General features: G+C 45.1%; 8 protein-coding genes across 8 annotated transcripts; 4 read left to right on the top strand and 4 right to left on the bottom strand.

Annotated features, from left to right (window-relative positions):
* Positions 1 to 2,206, top strand: AGABI2DRAFT_193474 (hypothetical protein; the record flags this gene model as incomplete). Its single annotated transcript, XM_006462164.1, has 13 exons — positions 1 to 76; positions 126 to 171; positions 226 to 253; positions 304 to 377; positions 429 to 542; positions 598 to 663; positions 717 to 740; positions 794 to 824; positions 876 to 1,028; positions 1,086 to 1,171; positions 1,224 to 1,333; positions 1,387 to 1,466; positions 1,517 to 2,206. Coding segments are annotated over 13 exons (1,426 nt in total), but the record flags the coding sequence as incomplete, so codon positions are not given.
* A 1,355-nt stretch (positions 2,207 to 3,561) lies between these two features.
* AGABI2DRAFT_119085 (hypothetical protein) lies at positions 3,562 to 4,246 on the bottom strand (the record flags this gene model as incomplete). The annotated part of the gene is made up of 5 exons (XM_006462163.1): positions 3,562 to 3,642; positions 3,704 to 3,757; positions 3,821 to 3,895; positions 3,964 to 4,050; positions 4,124 to 4,246. The coding sequence occupies 5 exons, from the start codon at positions 4,244 to 4,246 to the stop codon at positions 3,562 to 3,564; spliced, it is 420 nt and encodes a 139-aa protein (XP_006462226.1).
* A 2,062-nt stretch (positions 4,247 to 6,308) lies between these two features.
* Positions 6,309 to 7,317, top strand: AGABI2DRAFT_71166 (hypothetical protein; the record flags this gene model as incomplete). Its single annotated transcript, XM_006462162.1, has 6 exons — positions 6,309 to 6,335; positions 6,419 to 6,514; positions 6,635 to 6,727; positions 6,794 to 6,868; positions 6,931 to 6,959; positions 7,155 to 7,317. The coding sequence occupies 6 exons, from the start codon at positions 6,309 to 6,311 to the stop codon at positions 7,315 to 7,317; spliced, it is 483 nt and encodes a 160-aa protein (XP_006462225.1).
* Positions 7,318 to 9,066: 1,749 nt separating this feature from the next.
* AGABI2DRAFT_119083 (hypothetical protein) lies at positions 9,067 to 11,447 on the top strand (the record flags this gene model as incomplete). Its single annotated transcript, XM_006462161.1, has 10 exons — positions 9,067 to 9,525; positions 9,581 to 9,682; positions 9,737 to 9,816; positions 9,867 to 9,919; positions 9,977 to 10,092; positions 10,148 to 10,236; positions 10,303 to 10,328; positions 10,381 to 10,473; positions 10,522 to 11,246; positions 11,313 to 11,447. The coding sequence occupies 10 exons, from the start codon at positions 9,067 to 9,069 to the stop codon at positions 11,445 to 11,447; spliced, it is 1,878 nt and encodes a 625-aa protein (XP_006462224.1).
* A 918-nt stretch (positions 11,448 to 12,365) lies between these two features.
* On the bottom strand, positions 12,366 to 14,618 carry AGABI2DRAFT_179070 (hypothetical protein; the record flags this gene model as incomplete). Its single annotated transcript, XM_006462160.1, has 6 exons — positions 12,366 to 12,607; positions 12,716 to 12,757; positions 12,806 to 12,823; positions 12,962 to 14,328; positions 14,382 to 14,504; positions 14,561 to 14,618. 6 exons carry the CDS (start codon positions 14,616 to 14,618, stop codon positions 12,419 to 12,421), a joined length of 1,797 nt encoding a protein of 598 aa, XP_006462223.1. The 3' UTR covers positions 12,366 to 12,418.
* Positions 14,619 to 15,043: 425 nt separating this feature from the next.
* Positions 15,044 to 15,491, bottom strand: AGABI2DRAFT_186236 (hypothetical protein; the record flags this gene model as incomplete). Its single annotated transcript, XM_006462159.1, has 3 exons — positions 15,044 to 15,077; positions 15,138 to 15,434; positions 15,458 to 15,491. 3 exons carry the CDS (start codon positions 15,489 to 15,491, stop codon positions 15,046 to 15,048), a joined length of 363 nt encoding a protein of 120 aa, XP_006462222.1. The 3' UTR covers positions 15,044 to 15,045.
* Positions 15,492 to 15,603: 112 nt separating this feature from the next.
* Positions 15,604 to 17,462, top strand: AGABI2DRAFT_119080 (hypothetical protein; the record flags this gene model as incomplete). The annotated part of the gene is made up of 9 exons (XM_006462158.1): positions 15,604 to 15,909; positions 15,963 to 16,064; positions 16,122 to 16,201; positions 16,259 to 16,308; positions 16,365 to 16,456; positions 16,507 to 16,586; positions 16,649 to 16,674; positions 16,725 to 16,817; positions 16,882 to 17,462. 9 exons carry the CDS (start codon positions 15,604 to 15,606, stop codon positions 17,460 to 17,462), a joined length of 1,410 nt encoding a protein of 469 aa, XP_006462221.1.
* Positions 17,463 to 19,213: 1,751 nt separating this feature from the next.
* Positions 19,214 to 21,860, bottom strand: AGABI2DRAFT_179068 (hypothetical protein; the record flags this gene model as incomplete). Its single annotated transcript, XM_006462157.1, has 6 exons — positions 19,214 to 20,341; positions 20,399 to 20,746; positions 20,799 to 21,153; positions 21,188 to 21,329; positions 21,381 to 21,429; positions 21,667 to 21,860. The coding sequence occupies 6 exons, from the start codon at positions 21,858 to 21,860 to the stop codon at positions 19,423 to 19,425; spliced, it is 2,007 nt and encodes a 668-aa protein (XP_006462220.1). The 3' UTR covers positions 19,214 to 19,422.
* Between the last annotated feature and the right edge of the window lie 8 nt (positions 21,861 to 21,868).

Raw genomic sequence — 21,868 nt, 5'->3', positions numbered from 1 at the left:
AATGGCGTTGCCCACCCAAGGAAGAGTGATTATTGACACAACAGTGGGCGAAATAGACGTTGAACTATGGTCCAAGGTTCGTTCTACATCTTCTAATATGCATTTGTTCTCACTAATTCAGCTAGGAAACACCTAAAGCGTGCAGAAATTTCATAGCATTAGCCATGGAAGGTTCGTAGTCCAGTGCACTAGACCATGCCATTTCCGCTGATGAACTGCGTTTAGGATACTATGACAATGTTATATTCCACCGGTACTCCACTATCGAATCGACATAAAGTATCGCAATTGACGAACGGTCAGAGTAGTACCTGGATTTCTGGTTCAAACAGGCGACAAGACGGGTACCGGTGCTGGAGGAGAGTCATTTTACGGAGGTACGCGAACATTTGGTGTCCTGTGATATTGTCCTGACGTGTGGTTCGCAGAGCCCTTCGAGGATGAGATACATCCCCGGTTACGTTTCCCGCATAGAGGACTAGTAGCCATGGCTAACAACGGAACGCGCCATTCAAATGATTCACAGTTCTTCATTACTCTCGGTTAGCGCTCCTATCTACATGCTCCTGATTATTGCTGTCACTGACACCATGGCAGACCGTGCCGACGAACTACATGGAAAGCACACATTATTTGGAAGAGTCATAGGTGACACAATATACAGTGCGTTTCACCAATTGAATGTGAAGGAGTATTTACCAATTCGTATACCTCAGACGTGGCGAAAATTGGCGATACCGGTATGCTCTTAGTCTTATCACTTCACCTAAAACATAGCTGATTTACGAACAAGAAATTGACAAGAAAACGGGAAGGCCAACTTAGTATGTATGGTATCCTTTATCTCGGCTCGCCCAGTTCTGAGTCTTTCTCAGCCCACCGAAGATCAAGACAATCCGTATAATAGATAACCCTTTCCCTGACATCATTCCCCGCATCACCGCCGCGGAGCGAAGAGCGCAACAAAAAGCTAGGGAACAATCTCAACGGGAACGTGAGGAGGCAGAGCGAAGAAAAGGCGCTAAAAAGTACGTCGATAGGTTTAAAGTTTTCATTCACTCTTTATATTTACTAAATACTTGTAGAAACACAAAGTTGCTAAGCTTCGGCGCGGAGGAGGAGACAGAAGAAGAACCCTTGTTCAAAAAGAAAGCAATGTTCCGACCCGACCGTGAGTTACACATCTTCCGTTATTTGTGGCTAACGCTGATAGCAATGTATAGTGGTCGAGGATGCAACGTCTGAAGCGAACGTTCCGAGTTTCCTAGGTCCGGCCGCTGGTTCCACCAGTTCCAAGTCCGCACCCAAATCTGAGGAACCTCAGCTGTCCAAGGTCTGAGGATATCCTACCTACTTGCGTTACCAGAAAATGACAAGGCTTGACAGTCCCAAAAAATAAACAAAGATAAAGAACTCGATATTACCAAGATACGCGAACAGCATGCTAAGGAACAGGCTGCTGCACAGTGCGTCTACTTCTCAGTGCTGCGTGATTCTTCGGCTAATATATTTGTAGAAATTCTCGACGAGCCGAGATTGAAAGAATGGAAACCGATATTCGGAAGATTGCTAAGCGGGCGGCTGGTGATGATAGTGATGAAGAGCGAGAAAGAAAGAAAGTCAAGAAGTCCTACTTAGAGGAGGAGCTTTCCAAGTACTCCAAGGGTCGTAACCTTCACAAAAAGGGGAAGGGTGGACGAAAGAAGGACGAAACCGACGTTCTCGCTGCACTCAATACTTTTCGAGGGAAACTCCAGGGGTCCATGGTCGACAGTTTACCGGACGAAGAAGCTGAGAATGAAGAGGAAGATAAGGAAGCCACTACGGCGGTGGAAGGAGTGGAAGAAGAGGGGATCGAAGTTGACCATGATATTGGTTTCCTAAACCATGCTCTTCATTTCCCTAAAGACAATAATGAAGAAGTCGCGAAAGCGGAGAGAGATTATGAAGTAATTGACCCGCGGCAGAGGAGTGCTCGAGCAAAAGAAGAAGAGCGGGAAAGAAAGAAGATGTCGAACAAAGGGAAAGGTGGTGGGAGGTACAGGCGAGGATAGTTGTAGACCTCAAATCAAGTCCATCCGTTTCCTTTCTTTTCAAGGTGGTGGTTGGTTTCAGCTATTCCACGGTATGAGGTAAGTAAGTGTACAATTCCACCAAGCCGACTCATAGATTTTGGCTCGCAAATGGAAATCCTATAATACCCTGCACTCGGTCTCGAGTTCACCTAGTCAATGCGTCGACCTCTTTCATCCTGGATGATTCAAGATTCTCGTGTAGCCAACACGGGCGCCTTACATTTCCGCATTATGGTGACAAAGTATTATTTCTACCATCACCTCCATCTTTCCCTGCCGATCCTCCTATCGGCGTTTACAGCGTTCTATGCGCATGTCCACGAATCCTCCGTGTTCGAGGTAGTAGTTTAGTTTGGGAACGGCGTCTCGGTGAATTCCAACTCCGCGAGTTTTGGCGAGTTTTACCAAAAAATGTCGGAGTGTCCTTGACAGGACCTGCAACCCAGCCGTCCCTCTCTACTAGCCATATCAATAACCAACCCTCCGGCTTCAGCATCCGGTACATCTCTTTGAGCGTTTGGATCGACTCCGTCGTTCAGAGAGCTGTTTCAAGTTGTTGATGCACCAACCGATACTATCGTTCTTTGACCACCAACTGAGCATCGTAATCGATGTCTGGAGTCAGTGCATCTGGTTTTGGGAAAAATCGAGCCTCGAGCCTCGATATTGGCGCCTTATAACTGGATGCCGTTTGTCAATCAGTATATTCGGCTAACCCTACCCGTCTGGATATTGAGGCCTATTTACCGGCGCCGGAAGCACTTTCTAGGACGACTTTTTGTAGGGTCTCTCGCTTAATCTCAGCAGATCCAGTTTTCAGCTTCGACGTAAGATGGCTGCATCTCTTTTAGATCTGTGTCTGGTCAAATGAAGGCCTAGTCTCCCTCTAATCGTGCTGTTTCGCTTGGCGAACCCCCGAGTTGATGCCACTAATGGTGAGGCGGCCTTATCATAGGATGGCCTCACTGAGGCCATCCTATAATATATTAAGAAACCCAGGCGGTGATGGTGCAACGCACTTGAAATAATTCTTTCCTGGAATCACCATCTCGAACAACAGGTAGCGACAAAGGTCAACAAGCGGTATACAACTTATGCGAGAAGCACGGAACGCCACAGCTCGGAGTATGACAGAAAATGCTTGGAAAACATGCTGTGAGCTTCCATTCATTCTAATCTATTGTATGATTTCGAAACTTCTACAGGATAATTAAAATGCTTCTTGCGACACCGGCAGATGTTGTATGCCTTGTACCGAATTGAAGATGAATTCACTTCATAGATCTATATATAAGCGAAGGTTTTTGGACGTGCATAGTGTACTATATGCGCGACTTCGAATCTCGGCATAAAATCTGGAACTTGCATTGAGACTAATAATCAGCGCCCTAAGTGCTCTATGAAACCCAACTAAAATAAGGAAGTACAAAACTATATGTACAAGTAACAAAGTGTTTCTATATCTCCGAAGCCAGTCGAGAGACGTCTAATTCACCGCAGTTGCTTGACGATCCGAAGAAATAGCCCACCATTGGTCAGAGCCAGGGCTAAATGGTTCTAGGTAGATCTACAAATGATTTAAAAGTCAGCTTTGAATGCTGAATGTTGAACGTAAAGAGTTAGTTCACCTCATTGGATTCCGGGTGTGATGTCCAAAAGAGTTGCGTAACGGGATCATATATCTAGAGGTAGACGATTAGGATCTACTGGAACAACTGAAGAAAGCGAAGTTGGGCTGGGCTTACTCGGTACATGACGGGACTAATAACCTTAATTTTCCATCTAGTCAGGGGACTATGACTTTCAATCACAGCTCGAGACTGAAGAAGAATGCAATGGGAGGTACTATCAGACATATGCGACGGACGAATCTAACATGAATCCTCACAACCATTTCCTTGAGGTGAGCATAGCAGTCTGTGCTCGCGTTTCGAATATGGTATTGTTCATTATCTCCATGATGAGTAATGATCCACTAAGAAAGGATACACTGCTATCAACATTCCAAGCCTCTTGGAATTTTTTAGCGAAAATATCGTCTACTTTACCTTGGTTTGGCCAGAGTTGGAGTCCTTGACCAGAGTGAATGGGCGTTCAGGTCCGTTTCCTTTTACGGGGCGCGGATCGATTATGTTGTGAATAACGTATGTTCCGTGTGGTTTGAATGTCATGATTTTTCGCTGCGAGAAGGGATGCGGTGGGTGGCTGGCAGAAAGGGATGATAGCTGTTAAAAGTCAAGGGGTCGTTGATGTATGGACGAGAATAAAGTTCGGTAATCAACAAGCGTCGCAAGTCATTCTTCCATTAATTCCGATCTTGATTAACGAACATTCTGTCTATCGCTTGGATATATGCTTCTTGTAATAATTCAATTGTACCGCCACAAGGGGTATTGGTATTCCTTGTTTTGATATTCCCCCGTCGGGTAGTCTAAAGAACTTCATGTCTTGACGAGAAAGGGACTCGGTTCAATTAGAGCAGTTTCTAAATTTGGAGATTTCGGGGAGCAGAGTGAACAAGTGAAGATTTGGATTGTAGGATAGACCAATGCCACTATAAATCCCATTTACGTCGAATAATCGGTAGTGTGGCATGCGCTTACAATGTGGCAGTTATCATAATGTTTTAACCAAATTATGAGTGGCAGCTTTAATTTAATTTAGTCGAGCCCAGAACTCTACGGCAGAACGGATGTCAGTGCAAAATGGCTTCTAGAACTTTGGCACTCGATTCAGAAGTGTATACAGTGATGAACTTTGAGCCTCGCCGTTTTACGCGTACGGTTGTCAAAAGTCAACCTGAAAAAAGACTCTCAGTGAACAACATTGTAATTCATTTTCGGTGCTGCCGTAGGCTACAAGAATTGATTGCATGCTGCGCCACAAGTTTGTGGCATATACATTGTTTGATGATCGAGGCTAGGTTGTGTGCCCATGACATAGTTAATTGAAGTGGCTACAATATCCGGACTTTCAATCAAGCTCCCGCAAAAGACTAAGTATAGTTAGCCATAAACAAAGAACAGCGTCATCATCGTATACATGTGGGGAGCCCCACGAACTACGTTTATTTGATTGGTTAGATTCATGATGAGACCCACCGTGACTTCATGTTCTCGGTGCATGTTCTTAACTTGTCATCAATAGCCCATATGTTTGTATCACTTGTTGTCGAATGAGATTGATCATGTCGATGTGCCTATTGCATGCTACCACAGCTCAACGCACTATATACATATATGTATATAGAAATCCCTCCCGGATGTTGATGAGTACCGAATAGATTGACAACCTTGACGCCATCATGTCCGATCTCGGATCTTGCACTCGGCTTTGGACAGATAAAATGGCTCTTTCAGTGGACATGGCGTACGGAGACGACACAGGGTCATCCTAGGGCGGACTCGGGCTTTCCGGACTTGTCTGTCTCTCTGAAAATGAAGTAGTATTGTTGAAATCCAAGTCCCACTAGATGAGGGTATGTGAAAACATTCACCGAAACGACTTTTTAGAATCTTCGCGAAATCTCCGGTTTTATCTCCGGTGACCTGCCAACATATGTCTTCGGTGTCTGATTTCTTCACACACACAAAATCCTCTTAAAAAGAACGTGGAAATGTTATGTTTTCAAATAGGGTATACATATGGTACCCCTTGAACAGAGATACACCCGAAAGCTATTAAGTATACGATCGTCGCAGATGAATAAGGGTGATTGGCGTAATCATTATGTACCAGATTGTTTAGATTGTTATCAATGTAAGCTTGTTCTTAGTCAGGTCCGGTGTTATAGTGGACTCCGCGACTCCGAGGGTGATTACTGAGTCCTATTCCTACCCTTGGCCTAAAAATGTTCTTCAATCTAGAAGTGGCTCTCATGACTAGTCACCTCGATAAATTGGTGCTGACTCCAACATGCTAGTATGATCTCGAGTACAATACATTGATTAAAATTCCAAATCGGAGTCTCTGGCGCCTAGTATTTTTGAAGCCGCAGACGTCATGTTAAAACGGAGATTGGCAAGCAGGAATGACTGAGTTTTTCCTGCGCGGAACGACGGGTGGGAGGAGCCACTGCGGAATTCGGCGCAAGGAACATCGCCTGCTTCCGGATGGGGATTGAAATATTCACACGTGCGATAGTGTGTTGTTTGCGTCGCCAAACAACCATCATCTTGCTTTCCACCCCTCACCACACCCAGCCACCAGACACTCAACACACACTCCAGAAACATGGCCAGCAAAGCTGCTCACAGACGTGTGCGTAGGCCCAACGCTGACCATATCCAACTTTGTGCTAATTTTTATCGTTTTTATTCGATTTTCTATTCCGACTTTTCTAGCTCAGCAAGGAATATGTCACCATGCAGAGAGAACCACCTCCATTCGTTTGGGCAGTGCCAGATGAGAAGAATATCCTCACTTGTGAGTCGATAGTGGTCCTAATTGGCGGTCTGTTTCGTTACTGACGAAATTCGGCATTGTATAGGGGATTTCATCATTGTACGCCAGCCTCACCCATTCCTGTGTCTCTCATCTTCATCCCGTTTTCAATATAGCGTGGTCCACCAGATTCACCGTACACTGGAGGAGAATATCACGGTCAATTAATGTTTCCTTCAGAATACCCTTTCAAACCTCCAGGCATCAAGGTACGGTCTATTGTAATCTATTTGAGATAGTATCTCAGTTGAGATCACACTTTTGTTCCTCTGTAGATGTTGACACCTTCGGGACGGTTTCAGCCTGACAAGAAGATTTGTTTCTCGATGTCGGACTTCCACCCTGGTTCAGTGAGTCGGCACTGTTTTACCTCACCTTTGTCGTCACGGTAATGACTCTTCTTCTTTTGTAGTGGAACCCAGCGTGGAGCGTTGCTACAATGTGAGTTGCGAGGATGCCTTTCTCTTCCCCGCACACCCCCGTCGTCGAACCCCGGTTTGCAGTACCTTCTCCCATCGACGTGGCAGGGTTCATGACGACAGTAGTTTTTTTACGCCAGGCCCTTCATGGGCCTTTGATTATCAATGATGTTGTTGATCATCAAGCATATACTGACTGTTGATTGTTATGCAACAGATTGACCGGATTGCTTTCGTTCATGCTCTCGGATGAGATGACGACGGGATCACTGAATTCCTCAGACGATGTTCGGCGAGCGTATGCCGCTAGGAGTCACGAATGGAACTTGGTCCAACCCCGTTTCCGAGAGGCTTTCAGTGAGGTGGGTACCACACCATAGCTTGTTCATCATTTCGATGATGGCGACCCAGTCATCCCTCCTTTGACCGTGATTACGTGACTCTGATTACGAGATCGCTGACATATGCTTATCCAGTTTTGCACACCACATGCACGCGATGTTCCGAATATGGCACAGAAGGAAAAGGCCAAGACACCTCCCGCGAAACCGACCCCAACCCCGCCATCGAGTTCGACGGTAGGAGCCACGACCTCCGCCACCCCAGGGTCAAATAATCATCTAACACGGACGGTGACAAAGACGATGGTGGGGAGCAATACCAACAATCCGGTATCTGGCGACAAACAAGATGATGTACGAGGCGCCGCGACGGCAGGATGGGCAGCAGCATGGAGTAAACTGTTATGGGAAAAGTGGCGATGGGGAGCACTCATCGCTCTTGCGGTGTTGGTGTCGCGATTTTCGTCATCAGTATGAGAAACGGCAGAGGAAAAGGTGATAATAACGATTATTTATGAAATCGGCCTCTTCCTAGTCCGTCATTTTCTCAGGTGTTTTTTCCTCTTTCCTTGGGCGAGCAACAACTACTTCTTCATCTCCTAGCTACCTCATTTCCCTCCTTTTTCCCTCGTCTTGTATACTACAATTCCTAAGTTTCCATAGGCCCTCGTGATTCATTCACTCGTTGATAGTCGTCGCTCTCTCATTTCCAACATTATTTTACCCGCTTGGTTTCTTACTTACGTTCTTCTCTTTTTTTAAGCGAAAAAGAAAACTTGTGCAGTGTTACGACCCAATTAACATAATAATACATACAAGAATTTAGTGCAGTTTATTCGTCTATGTTTGATTCCTTCCTCGATACCCTCGATTGTAAATGGCTCAAGTCATCATCGTCGTAGTTTACAGTCATTCGTGATAAAGTGTATATGATTACGCACGCATATACCTATTCTCCAGGTGATTTATCAAGCATGCAAAATGTTCCCGGGCACCTTCCGAGTTGCTCGGGGCTGTACAGTGTACGCTGATATGTATACTGAGCGCTACGCAATCGCCGGGCATTGAGAGTATTACGAAGGCGCTACAACCATAATGTGTTGAAATGATTTATGAGTTCTTGAAATTATTGGCGCATTATCATTGTAATACTTGAAGACGGAGATGGTTTAGAGCGTAGCAAGAGACGTTATTAGTTCTCCTTTCTTTCATTCGATGCTATGTACATTCCCTTTTCCGTTCCGGTGAGCCTTCGGGCTTTCAATGGTCCGCCTTATTCCTTCTGTGGCAATGCGGGCACAGTTCTATATTTCAATTTCTGCCAATGAAACAGGGTCTATTTGTTACTAGTAGTCCCACGAATGGCTTGTGAAAGTCATGATACACATATCACTGTTCTACAAAGAGGGCTGTAACTAGTAGCAACAAACCATTCTTGATTCTATCAATAATCCAAGAACGGAAGGTTTTGCTCATGTACGGCTGGGATTCACGCGGAAAGGAATTTCGAGAGGAAACAAGGTGATGAGTCGATGCGCTCTTGATCATGAAGTTCGGGTCAAGGGTCGGACGCACCGCGATCATAATAAATCCTTGGTTTTGGCTGCAAAGCTACAACTATGTTTCTTGTTACGGTAACATCATGATATGCATGTTTTATCTGCGCTTGGCACTCCTATTTGGTGCCGATTATGCCGTCCGTGTTTGGTGCTGATTCTCACAGTCACGACGCGGCTTACTCGCGACCTCCATCGCCAAAGGCCAAAACCGTCGCTAACGCACCAACTCATGGCCTCCGTCCCTCGCAGTCCGGCAAGGACACGAAGTAAAGGGAACCACGTTTCCCCCGGGTCTGGATCGGTAGGAGAAGCCGACGATAAACTAAGCGAGGCAGGTATCTTGATCACCGAAGACTTTGATCCAGACGCGAACATCACCGACAAAGGAAAACAAAGCAGGATGTCCCGAAAACGTCGAAAAGTCCAAGAGACAGCAGCGGATTCTGTACTGGATGACCCAGAATTCAAAGACACACAGGAAAAGCGCAAGGCAGCAAGGCCGAGTAGACAAGGCAAATATATAGCAGGTCGACGCGGACATCTGAAACTTATGACAGAAATCCCTATCGATACGCTACATGAGATCTTCCGGCAACTCGACCCTGCTGACTTGTTGACACTGTCTTGGTCAAGCAAGAGTTTACGTCTTGTTATCACGGAAAAGTCTGCGAGGTATATATGGCAAGAAGTGACCTCATTTCTCTTGTCCTGATGATCAGTATATCTCATGGTGCGAACCTCAGGCTTTCGAACGTCTTTATGAATCAAGCAATCCTCCCCCGCCTTGTCCCGAGGATCTAAACTTCGCCCAATATGCACGCTTTTTATTCGTCAAGAAGTGCATGGTACGACTCGAATCATGGTCGCGTTAGCGCTTTGCTAAAAAATACTCATTCAAGGTATGCGACGCCGCAAATGGACACTGGACCTCTTGGATGATGCGGTTACGAGCATGTTCCAAGTGCCTAGAGTCAGAACAGTATGTGAAGCCCTCCTTTTCCATGGGCCGTCGCTCATCTAAACCCTTAGCTTCGCATTATATAATTCCTTGCTTCATAGGGATTTCCTCAGTATTTCGACGAGTATGCTTCATCACTAACTATGCGTCATATTGACTCAGTTTTACCATTTGTGTTTAGAGAAAACAACTTACTGCTTGAGCAGCGATGTTGTAAATCATGATATCGAAGATTTCTTCAAAGAAGACAACGAAGAGTTTACCAGAAGGAGACAACTGAAGGAAAAGAGGTTGATGGTGAGAAATTATGGTGATTTGAAAACACCTTATAACAGAGTTTTTCTTTCAACAGGGGGAACGCTCTTTTCGATTGTGGGAGAAGGGGTGTGCTAAAAATCGGGAGGCAGAGTTAGATGTGATAAGACTCGAGAGAAGAAAGGCGTGAGTATTTTGCTGTTTTGAGTATAAACTGAGTATTGAAACCATTTCATCGTGATTGATAAACAGAATTCTCAAAAAGTTGGAAGACCATGGTAAAGCATTATGGGCTGTCGGTATGAGGCGATCCCTGACACGATTCTGTAGGTTGGAAGGAATCTGAAATTAGGGAGGTGTATCACGGCAAGATTCCCAATGACCTTCCCGGACTCGGGAGGGCAAAAAAACTCACAAACAAAGGTGAGAACCGCTCTTGTCTTTGGCTAGTGCGCGTTGACCGTATCAAAGATTGGCAGGACCTTGAGCCGAAGCTCTTGCAACATCTAGCTTTCCTCAAAACAGACTATCTTTGCAGACAAAAGCATAAGCGCCTGGAAAACCGTTGGCATGCTTTCGAAGAAAAGTTCAAAGAATGGACTAAGAATCAGACTATGGCAAATTCGATCATGCCGCGCGTTGCAGACATCGCTATTTTGGAACCTTTCAGGACTACTATATTCGGATTTGACACAGAAACAGCTACCTTCGAGGTGGACGCCATCGATCCCATTGCCAACGGTTGGGTAACTGAGCGGAATAATTTTATTCTCTCGCTACTGCCACAAAGCCTCAAAGATCGTTTTGAAGCAAGTGATTTTTCATCGCTTCAGTCGCTTGTAATACTTCGTTTCCGTGCGCTGACTCGATACATCACTCTTGACGAGGTTTTGGATCATAGGGATGCTTTGTGGCGCTGCGAACCAGGAGACGCAGACGATATCGAGATTCGAGATATGCTCAGTGAAAACGCTTGGGAGTTTCAGGAGGTTGATGCGCCCTGGTTTTGGAGCAACGAAAATCTTTCCTTTGATAACAAGGCGTTCGAGATTGTCAAGGATATCCTTGAATTTCTTGGACAAGACCCTTATAGCACTACACTCTATAGCTTGGAGCTGTATGAGGGGTCATTCAAATGCATTTCATGCCCGCCACCTTGGCTATTCATGCGGCAGAGGTGCAATCCTGTTGACATGGTAAGTTTTCGCTTTTCATAATTCGATTCGATTCGATTCGATAATGATGGTGATTGTTGTGTATAGATCGAGCATGATGTATCTTATCATGACGAAGAATGGACTCCTGCACATGCGAGATGGAGAGAAGAGGAAAGCGACTTTGATTCTGATTCTGATTCTGCATATGTTTCGGTGGCGGAACTTATGGGTCTCATGTAGTGAAATGACTTTAAAGCGTTTTATTTATAATTCGGGTATAGTATAGATCGAATAATTTCACTTATTGTTCTGCCTTTTATTATTAGCTTCTATACACAGCCTACTTCTGTGAAGTTTTTTGTTTGTGAATTGACTGATCGCATACCTGTTTATTATATTATTTTTTCTTTGCTGTCCTGTTGGCAGATACTCGGATTTCAAGGTGTGACGAATTGTTGACGTCGGTAGGGTAGAAGGGGACAGAGACTCAGGGAAGATATCTCGTATCTTGGAACGACCATGTTGTTTACTTTACGTAGTTCCTTATTTTTATGGAGAGATTTGATTTTTTAAATTCTAGCCTTTTCATGAATCCAACGACGGAGGGAGAAAGTAGCGGATTATCGGGCTACCCATCTCTTCTGATAGAAGGTTGGGTAAGTTCAGTGGTGGGTTTCCCAGCGATATGCAGTTCATGAACGGGTCGTGAACGGGTCATGAACCGTTCATGAGTCATAACCACTCGGCGTTACAGTATTCGCTCGCTCAGTGACCTACCAGGAAGTCCGTGCTGCACTTGACCATGTATAGTGACACGACACCTTTTGCTGATGAGGGGAAAAACAAGGGTTCGATGAGGGCTCCCACGCGGGACGATGTGGGATGACGAGGGCTCTATGCAGGATGACGCGGGAGACGCGGACCAATGAGAATCAACGCGGGATGGCGAGGGCACAATGTGAATGACGAGGATTGACGCGGGATATTAATTTTCAGTTCTAAGTTTTTTTCAGAAACATTATATCCAATTGTCTTTATGAAATGTGAAAAACATGAATAACTATTGTCATCGTCTTCCACGACCTCATTGGGGCAAGCATACCCGCGTTTTATTTGAGAATATACATGTGGACCTTCGGCAATTGGCACGGGTTTGGGATAGTTACGAGACCCACTGTACAGCTTGCCCAGATACGATGAAGCCATTTTAGTTACATATAATCAAGCATAGCAGATGTGTAGATATTTACGCCATAAAACCAACTCTCATATATCACAGCGAGGACAGTCTCACTTCCAGAACCAAGTAATAAATACTTGGGCCTTGTGGTGTGAAGACGAATCCATTCTTCAGTTTGAGCTTCGGAATGGTGCAGAGACAATTCCATGTTTTCAAAATCCTGTAGAATAATGAATTAAACGCTGGTAATATGTATAAAATTCTCCCATACCACTGGTTCGGCAAGCCCATCGCATTTATCGATAAACTGCCTGTCTAGAAGACTTACAGGCCGGGTGCGAACAATATTTGGTTCGTTAACTTTCTCTAACTAGACATGTCTATTAGTCAAGGAAATCAGATCCATAAGTGCACTCACGTATAATAGGCGGAAAAACTTCATGAATTCAATCAAATCAATCTTATCGCAAGTATATGCCAGGCAACGAAAATCGAAGTGACGGAGTGGGGTAGACACCAAGAGTGGTTGAATAGATAACAAAGCAATCCCGAATTCACAAAATCCATTGCTGACTATATAGCGGAGACTATCAATCGTAACCCAGTATGACTTTGCGCTGGCTTGAGTCTCTTGCACCATCGGTTTCAACATTGCAATGAGATTTGAAGCATGATAGAGTGTATGTAGAAGTGCTTGAAATATGTATAGATAAGATTCAGATTGCGGGACATAGAACTGTCCTGACCGCATAGGGTCTGCCAGGAAGTGACTGACGCTGTGAGAACTAGTACCGTAGGCTCTAAGCCAAATCAAGCGGTAAGCATGGGGAAGCATGTTGAACAAAGCGTCCTTCCCGAGAGAAAGTAGTATGGCCAGCCTAAGTTCGAAAGACCCCCCGAAAGGCCACCCAAAAATTTCAGGACTAATGATACTTGAAACCTGTTTGAAGAGTGGAAGAAGATCGGGAGGAATGTCGGAAAGTGCACGCATATAGAAATGATCAAGAGCACAAAATGGGCGCTCGTCGGAAGGTGAGGGAGAGTGAACCATGTAGGCCAAAAATGTCTCCAAGTGTGATTTGGGTCCGCCACCTTCCTCCCAATCGATGAATTGAATAATGACCTCAACGAATCTGACAACGCCGGAAACAATCATGATCAACTGTGACATTTGTTTTTCTGAAGGCCACACCTCGCCTTCATCAAATATATCCTTGTGCATGTTGCGAAGGACACTAAACCGGTGATGAAGGATTAATGCCGCGTCCGCTGGACTCTCTTTATAAGAAACGGGTAGTCGGAAGTATCGGAATGGCGGAAAGGGGTGGAGAAGGTCTTGGACTGAAAGTTTGAGATTAGTGTCGCTTGAAATAATCCATAATAACGGTGAAGAATGCTGCGACGAGCCAAACTCGTAGATTGAACGGAGAAACTCTTCATCCCACCCGGTGAATTGCGATTTGCGAAGGAAAAGAACTAGGACTGGTGGTGTGGTGATATACTGAGGGTGTGATTCTCGAAGTGCTTTCCAGGGCTCATGGATGAGCTTTCTGAAGCGAGTATGTGTTGATAGTTCAAGAATTCCCGGATTGTCAACCAGTTCCTTTGCGAGAATGCGGCGGTATGGAGCGTAATATGCTGCCAATTCGGCAATGATTGAGTCAATACCATGCCTAATGCCGTCGGGTTCATTTCGCATTGGTAGCCCAAAACGTTGAGCATCGTAACAAACGTTCGAAAAGACATAAGCCCTCGTGTTTATCATATCGAAGTCCGTGGTTGGTGGCAACTGTGGTTCGGCGATGAGATAGACGTTACTCCTTTTCTTGACGTCACAGAGCCAGGACATTATCTCCCTCGTGAGGACTTTATGAATGTGCATGAATGGCTCGCTGACTGGTCGTTTTAATCCCCAGGACATGGGCAAACGACAAAACACTACTGTCTGTTAGTATGCATCCTCAAATTACTAGTAAATTAAGCGTGGAGCTTACAAGGTCTCCATTCATACCAGAATACACCATCTGTGTGGACCGGGTCATCGAACATTGTATGGGAATGAATATCGACGCGGTCCTCTTTCAAACCAGAATAGTGCTTCGTAAATAATTCGAATACTAGCCAGTGAAGTATTAAATTAACCACCAAGGTAGACCATTCCAGACCTGTATACCTTCCGGCATCGACAGTCCCGTGTTGAATGCCTCTTCCAACTCTGGGTGCATCGTCATGATTTCGATATTGCTTTCAAAGATGTGATGTTGTGGATAAAGGATAGGGTGGGAACAGCGTGAATTGGAATCATAAGGTGACATGTTCGAGAAGTCATTTGTCATGTGTCCTGTGCATGTGCACCATGATAGATGTAGACCTGTTAGGCAGGAAAGATGATGGACAAAGTTATTTTCGTCTGCTTTATGAGCATCAACCAGGCCTCCATATATGATGACAATTTCTTGAAAATGAAGTGGGGCGGTGGTATTCGCCAACTTTATTATCCAACACTAGTGCCTCGATCTTGTCAGAGTCAGCAAAATGTTTTGGTCCGTAAGGCAGAGGCAATTCGCATGAGAAAGTGACCGCAAGATAGTCGAAACGATGGAGTCATTAGATGAATAGGTAAGATGCAGCGGTATCATAAATACACCAAAGGACGAATCATCGCCTCTTTCCAGCTCTACGAGAATCACCTAGAAGAAATAGACAACACGTCAACAGATGGTAGAACACCATCGGGAGTAAAAACCTACTCTTCGTCTTGGCCTTTTTCGGAGCACCCTTGCCTCTCTTCTTCTTAAATTTAATGTCCTCCAATCTCGTCTGCTCGTCTTCGTTGACCATCTCCAACGACAGATACTGCCTGACTATGGCTGCAATGTCGATTTTGGGTGGGTAGTACGCGACCATGGCTGGACCGCGCAGATGGCGTCTGAGGTATTTAGCGCCTGTGCGGACATTTGTGGGGTTGAAAGCGGTCTGGAAGACGGCAGCACGGACTTGTTTGAGCGCGGCGAGGCGTTTTCCGGGTGCGCTGAGGCACCATCCGACTAGTTTATTTTTCCAGTGATACCATCGTTGGATCTATATATTTGCCAGTAGCTCATTTGAGTTTATTGATTGACGCTATTCATTACGTAGTCTATTTATAAGCGGTTGTCTTGTGAATCCATTAGAGCAAACACGCGCATACCTTGTTTATTTTGTTCCCCTTTCTTCATGAAAACCACTACCTTGCGCCGTTCTAAAAGAATCAAGGAGAGTTTAGGATCTCAACAAGTCAAAAAATCAGACGCAAAACTCGCCAAAACTACAGCTGCAAGCAATTCTCAAATTTCAGAATCCCAGTTCAAATATGCGGCCGGTAATCCAGGGTATTTGCAGCAAATGGCAGAAATTCCACTTGACACGTTGCATGAGATCCTTCGGCACCTGGATCCCATGGATTTGTTAACCCTATCTTGGGCAAATAAAAACCTGAACACCCTCACAATGGAACGGTCGGCCAGGTACATATGGAAAGAAGTGAGCTCAATCCTCTCTTATCGTTATGTCGGTACTATTGCGGATAATTCTAGTCATTTGAACGACTTTACGCGTCGGACATTCCCCCTCCACAGTGTCCTGAAGAATTAAACCTGGCGCAATATGCGCGCTTCCTTTTCCACATGACATGCATGGTACGCTCAGTTTCTCATGTTCCAGCGGGTTTTTCTTAGCGTGCTCGCAACTTATAGGTCTGTAATAAAGGCACCGGCCACAAGGTTTCTTGGAGAATGCGATTGCGGGTGTGTCTAAAATGCCTAGACGGACACCTGTATGTTCGACCACTCTTCCCTTGCATCGAATGTCGCTAAGTTTCTTAATTCTCTAGTTTTGCCCGGACTAATCACTTTAAACACGAGTATCCCACCATCTCCGCCCGTATGTTTCGTTCAGATCAATTTCAGGGTCGCTTGGGTTGATTTGATTGTTCTCAGACTATGTCACATACTACTTGGTTGCAGACATGCAAAACGGAACTCAAAAAAGCTTCGATGAAAGAATGACGTCTTTGGCGCGCCGAGCAGAAGTGAGTAAGGAGTGCCTCGAAAGTGTTCAAAAGTTGATGAATCTGACAAGGGAGAAACCGTCTTCCAAGCATGGGAAAAACGCCACCTCGAAGACCTCAAGGATTTGGCTGGGGTAGGCAGGCAAAATGCGTGAGTTTTTTTATGCATTTAAAAATCTTTATAACATTCCATCGTCACACTCGATACAACAGTATTCTTGCGAAGTTGGAAGATCTTGGTAAGGCATCGTCAAAGTTTTAGAGGTATGCAAATTGATTGCGCTTGTAGGATGGAAGGAATCTGAGATTATCGAAATGTATGGTGGGGGATTTCCTGCCGACCTTGCTGGATTTTGGGTAAGAAGGAAGCTCACGGACGCGGGTGCGCTTCATATCTTATCTTTCATGGCACGTAATGTGCGCTAACTTTTTTTTTCGATCTGTAGATTGGAGGAAGATCAGACCAAAGATTTTAAGTCAATTAAAGGCCAAGAGAAAACAAGCCATTGAGAAAAAGATACGTATGCATTTTCCGAATCGATTGCAAAAGTTCAGGGAAAAATTCGATGAATGGACCAAGACCCAAACAATGTCCTCAATCTTCCTGCCCCACCCTCATGATATTGTCGTCGTGGAACCCTTTGGGTCTATCGTGTTTGATTCGTATGGCGAAACGGCCGAATTCAAGCTAGATGACATCGATCGTCTCGCAAAAGAGTGGATTGAATCTAGGAATAAGTTTATATTCTCCTTGCTACCTCAAAACCTTCAAGAACGGTATCGAACGACCGATTTTTTATCAGGGGAACCACTTTCAAGACTTGTTTTCCTAAGACGAGGAAACCGCTTACGTCTTCGTAAACTCTTGGAAGGACAATACTTTTACTACAAGCGATCAGATCTTCAACCTGCAGACCTCAAAATTTTTCAAATGCTGCCAGACCCATCACCATGGAATTGGAGCAGAGAACTTTTGGAGTTCGGTTACGAATTTACAGGAGTCTTTGGATCAACCGACCACTGGTAAAGCCGTCAAAACGTTCTGTCGGATACTTATGCAGTCCGTCTTGATATCGAATTCTAATTCATACATTTTTCCTTCCCATACTCCAGTTCCAATGCTTTACTCAAACCGACGTCTTTTTCGATTTTGGTTTCCTTGTCGAGCTTGTCTGGTCAGCAGAGCAATCTAGGAGGCGATTAAACAGTGAAGAATATATATTGCATGCGAGATGTAGACTTAAGTCGTCATGAAACTCTTAAGACCGACATCTACTTATGTTAGGCGAAAGCTCGAGAGTGAGTATATTGAGTTTTCAGAGCGGGGCCCGATTGCGTTGGGCGGGCAAGACCTATCCACTGTGTCGGGTCTTGTCTGGCTTCGCTGGCTGAGCAAACGAGCTCGAGTGATTAATTTGCTGAATGGAAGGGTGTGATTGAGCAAATAAGTGAGGCAGAGGCCTTGGTTTCCCGGCTTACGGCCACAACGACCAACGGATTATGCGCCGTCTCCGACTCCCTTACAAACGATACGCAGCTTACGAGGATGCTCTACCACAACATATTGTTATACCGGTTACTGATCGTAGCGGCGCTCACGCACCGGTCCCCGACTCTCTATGCTTGATTTAATAACTTAATTGCAGATGCCAGCTCAAAGAACGTCAAGTTAGAGCTCGCTCTCCTTAGAGTGCTGCTACAATTTTGGTTGCGTGAAAGCATGAAGGCACTGTAAGTCTATGCCAGTGCCTATAGGATTTTTTTTACTCAGTTGGCAAGTGATAAGTCACATATATTCAGTAAGTGTAGGGCGGCTCAGAGAGTATAACACACCAGGGCAAATCAGCGTTGTGCCGTTCATGCACCGTCTATGAACCGCTTTTCAGCGGTTCATAGACGGTGCATGAACGGGCCGGAACGGCGCTGATATGTGCATAAACCGCTGATGGGAGCTGTGATAACTCATGGCTCCGCGGCTTGATCAGTAAATTCGAGGATTGGAGCAGGTAGACTATTGAAAAATAGTCACCAACGATCAGATTTACCTGGAAATAGCACTTAGATAGGTTAATAAATGCTTCAACATTACTTGGTTAGTCTTGGTGTGCGAAACAGTCAAGCACGAAGATATACAGACACTTGGCTGCAAGGCCTTCTTTACTTTTCGATACTCTCCCGGCGTGTCTGCAATAACAGCAGCAACCCTTCCTTTATATTCGAACTCAATCATATGAATAATTAACACCCTCCAGAATTTTCAAAAATACCTCAGCTGAGCGCATTCACGAGATGTATTGTGTAAGTATTTAAAATGTGTTATCCTCTTTTAAATTGTAGTGGTAATAGTCCCACCACTATCCGCGCTCTGATCTCAGCTCTAGAGACTCTAAAATAAAGGACTTGTCCCGCCATGCACTTGCGCGAAGCGGCCTGAAACCTAAGTTACATAATATTCGCTTATGCAACCGACCCATAGAGATCTTCTCACGCATGCCATCACTTTGTGGAGCTTTTTTTCCCACGTGCGTTGCAAAAAGCAGGGTTTGATGCACGTTTCGTTCCAACAGAACCCTCCCTTGCTTTGCAAGAGTCGGGGATCGCAGAATGCATCACAAAATCATTCAAGACTTTATTAGATTCAAAAAATAGGATATGACATAAATAAAACGAGAGTATGAGGGGTCATTCTGATAACCCCAAGCCCAAAAATTATAAAGACTCCAAGAATGTAAATCGAAATCCAGGGTATGATAAATCGAGAATTAGGGTATGATCATTGATGTTGGTATTCTCAAATGAATGTGCGCGCCATTGACAACCCCCAGTCCAAAACATAAAGTCCCAAGGAAAAAGAAGGAACAGAAAAAATAGACGTCGTCTCGTGAGCGAGATGTCCCAGAAAAATCCCAAAAGAAAAAAGATCTCAAGAACGATCTCAGAAAGGACAAGCGAGATAAAGGAAAGAAAATAGGGAGAGTCTAAAGGGTTTACCAAAACCTCGTCCGCCAAGGTTCAACACCAGCCGCAAACCTCATCAAAACCACATTAGCCGTCAAACTCGAAAACCCATTCCCAACAAACAATTCAGCACGTTGGCCAACATACATATCCATAGCTTGAGCAACATATTTTGTTTCCCAACCCCATTCAAGATCTCGACTCGTTGAGACTTCATCCCAATCCCACACGAAATCGTAGTCGAAACCAGAATCCACGCTCGAGGAATGGGAAGTGACCGAAGAAAGACGCGCATCGCCGTACAGCCCCTCCTTGAGTTCTTGAAGAAATTCAAGATCGCCGTTTGTCATGATATACACCTTCCTTAACATCTTCTTCACTCTCATTTCCTCAGCATTTGTCATCCATCCTCTCGGTATCCACCATCTCTTTGCTAGTTCAATTTCCAGTCTAGTCCTTCTCCATTCTTTCACAGCTCTAACAACCCTCCGTCTCACTGCGTCGACATCCGGGAAACATTTTTCTCTATACCTGTCCTTTATCTCTTGTTCGCTCAATTGTGCCAATAGTGTGTTGTTTTCAGCAAAGAAACGATCGGGGAGGGATGGGAGTGTGTTGAATCCAGTGTAGGTTGACCGCCATTGGGCAAGACCATCACAGTGTTGTATGAAGTCACCCCGGCGTAGATGTAAAGCGAGAAGCGGCAACGGTTTGGTTTGTGCCGGCGATGGGGTCGGTGGAAGTGATGCCATGTGAGCGGAATCATTATAAATAGAAAGAATGGAAGGAAATAAAATTTGCGAGAGACTTCTTTCACGATGAGAGGAAAAATGATCTTGATTCTGGCGGAAGGCGTGGTTGACTAATGGTGACCATGAGAAATCTTTCACAATGGGTGAATTCAACAGCGTCGGGACGATATCATGTAGCTGCGTAGATCCAAAAAGCCTGATGATGGATGTCAAAATGAATTATAAATATAGATTCGGAAGTAGCGACAATTACCAGATATCAAAAACCTGAGGCGTATCTATTTCGATTTCAACACAGCGATCTTCGATGTTTTTTAGTTTCTCGATCCATACATTCATCATTTCTAGTGCCGATGGATCGGCAGTAAGAGTATTTTTGACCTCGTCCGAGTGAATGATATAAGGTTTTGGACAGACATGATTGTAGTAGCGTCGCGAGACCGCCCGGGGATGCGTAAGTGCCGTCGTTGAGTTCGTGTACGGAAGCCCGATGATAGGACCAGCTACGAGAGCGGAGAGAGGGATTTGGGATGGAATAATCCTTCCGTTAAAATCGGAGTATTCTCCTTCACGGTTCCACGTGTAGTTATCAAACACAAACCTGAAAACAATCTTCATCACAAGCACGAGTGAGAACTGAAAATGACACTAACGTTCGACCGGAAGCATATGCTAAGTGTGCTTCTAGGATCATCGATTGCATGATGTTACCCCAACCTGCACCCCACGCATGATTGGCAAAAAACACAAATCTAGCATCTGAGCCCTCTGAAGGTAGTGAGTAGTCATGCTGCGGCAGAGCATCCTCATATGCTGTATATTCGTGGTAAAGAGGTGGTAGTGTAGTAACGGCGCCCTCCGACGTCGAGAGTGGTGGCAAGTCACGAGGAATGGGATACGTCGGGTACTCTAATGACTGGTTTGAAAATGGGCTGGTATGCTGAGTCCGGAAGTCTGGAGTGTGTGAGATGATAAATGTGAAGGAAGCGAATGTGAGGAGAATAAGAGCTACAAAACGAGCAATCCTACGCGAAGAAAGTACCCGTAGATAGCTGGGGATTGTCGACGATTTTTCTAGGCCGCCGCTGTGTGTCGGGAGGAGAGAATAAGAGTAGTTCGGACTGGCCATGGCCTAGATGCTGGTCAGGAAGCAAAATGGGAGCTGAGCCGACTTTGGTGGGGCACTATTTACTCGACTAGTGACGTAATGGAAGAAATAAACCTCGGAATCTTACCGCATTTGGCACATTAATAGTTTCCCACCGGCCGATCAACCCAGCACGTCTATCCGGAGAATCAATCATCTGTGGGATTGACCCGTACAGTGCTGGAACAAGAAACCATTTCTACTCCTAGTACCTGCAACTATGCCCGAGGGGTCGAGAGGTCAAACTGCTGGACGTTCAGCGCCTCGGCGATATCCTTACGGGGATAATTTTCAACAGTCTCCACTGAAACGGCATGGAAGATGATAACAATAGTAACCCACTCCATGTTGCCCACTGTCATCTCACGACTAACGTATTGTCGTAATACACCCTGATACTCCAAATTTTCACTTCGAAACCCATCTTTGGTTTCAATAGTCTGTGCTTCATGTTTCGTGGAGCTCGGATCTGACTGCGGTCAGAGCCCGGAATAACATAGTAGACCAAGGAGCACATAACTGTACCGCTGATGATTTTATATCCAAGTAGACACTTCAACGTGGCCATGACAGATC

The sequence above is a fragment of the Agaricus bisporus genome (assembly GCF_000300575.1).
Source record: "Agaricus bisporus var. bisporus H97 unplaced genomic scaffold AGABI2scaffold_6, whole genome shotgun sequence".
NCBI lineage: Eukaryota > Fungi > Basidiomycota > Agaricomycetes > Agaricales > Agaricaceae > Agaricus > Agaricus bisporus.
The sequence above is the reverse complement of the archived record's forward strand: the minus strand, read 5'-3'. Positions and strand labels throughout refer to the sequence as shown.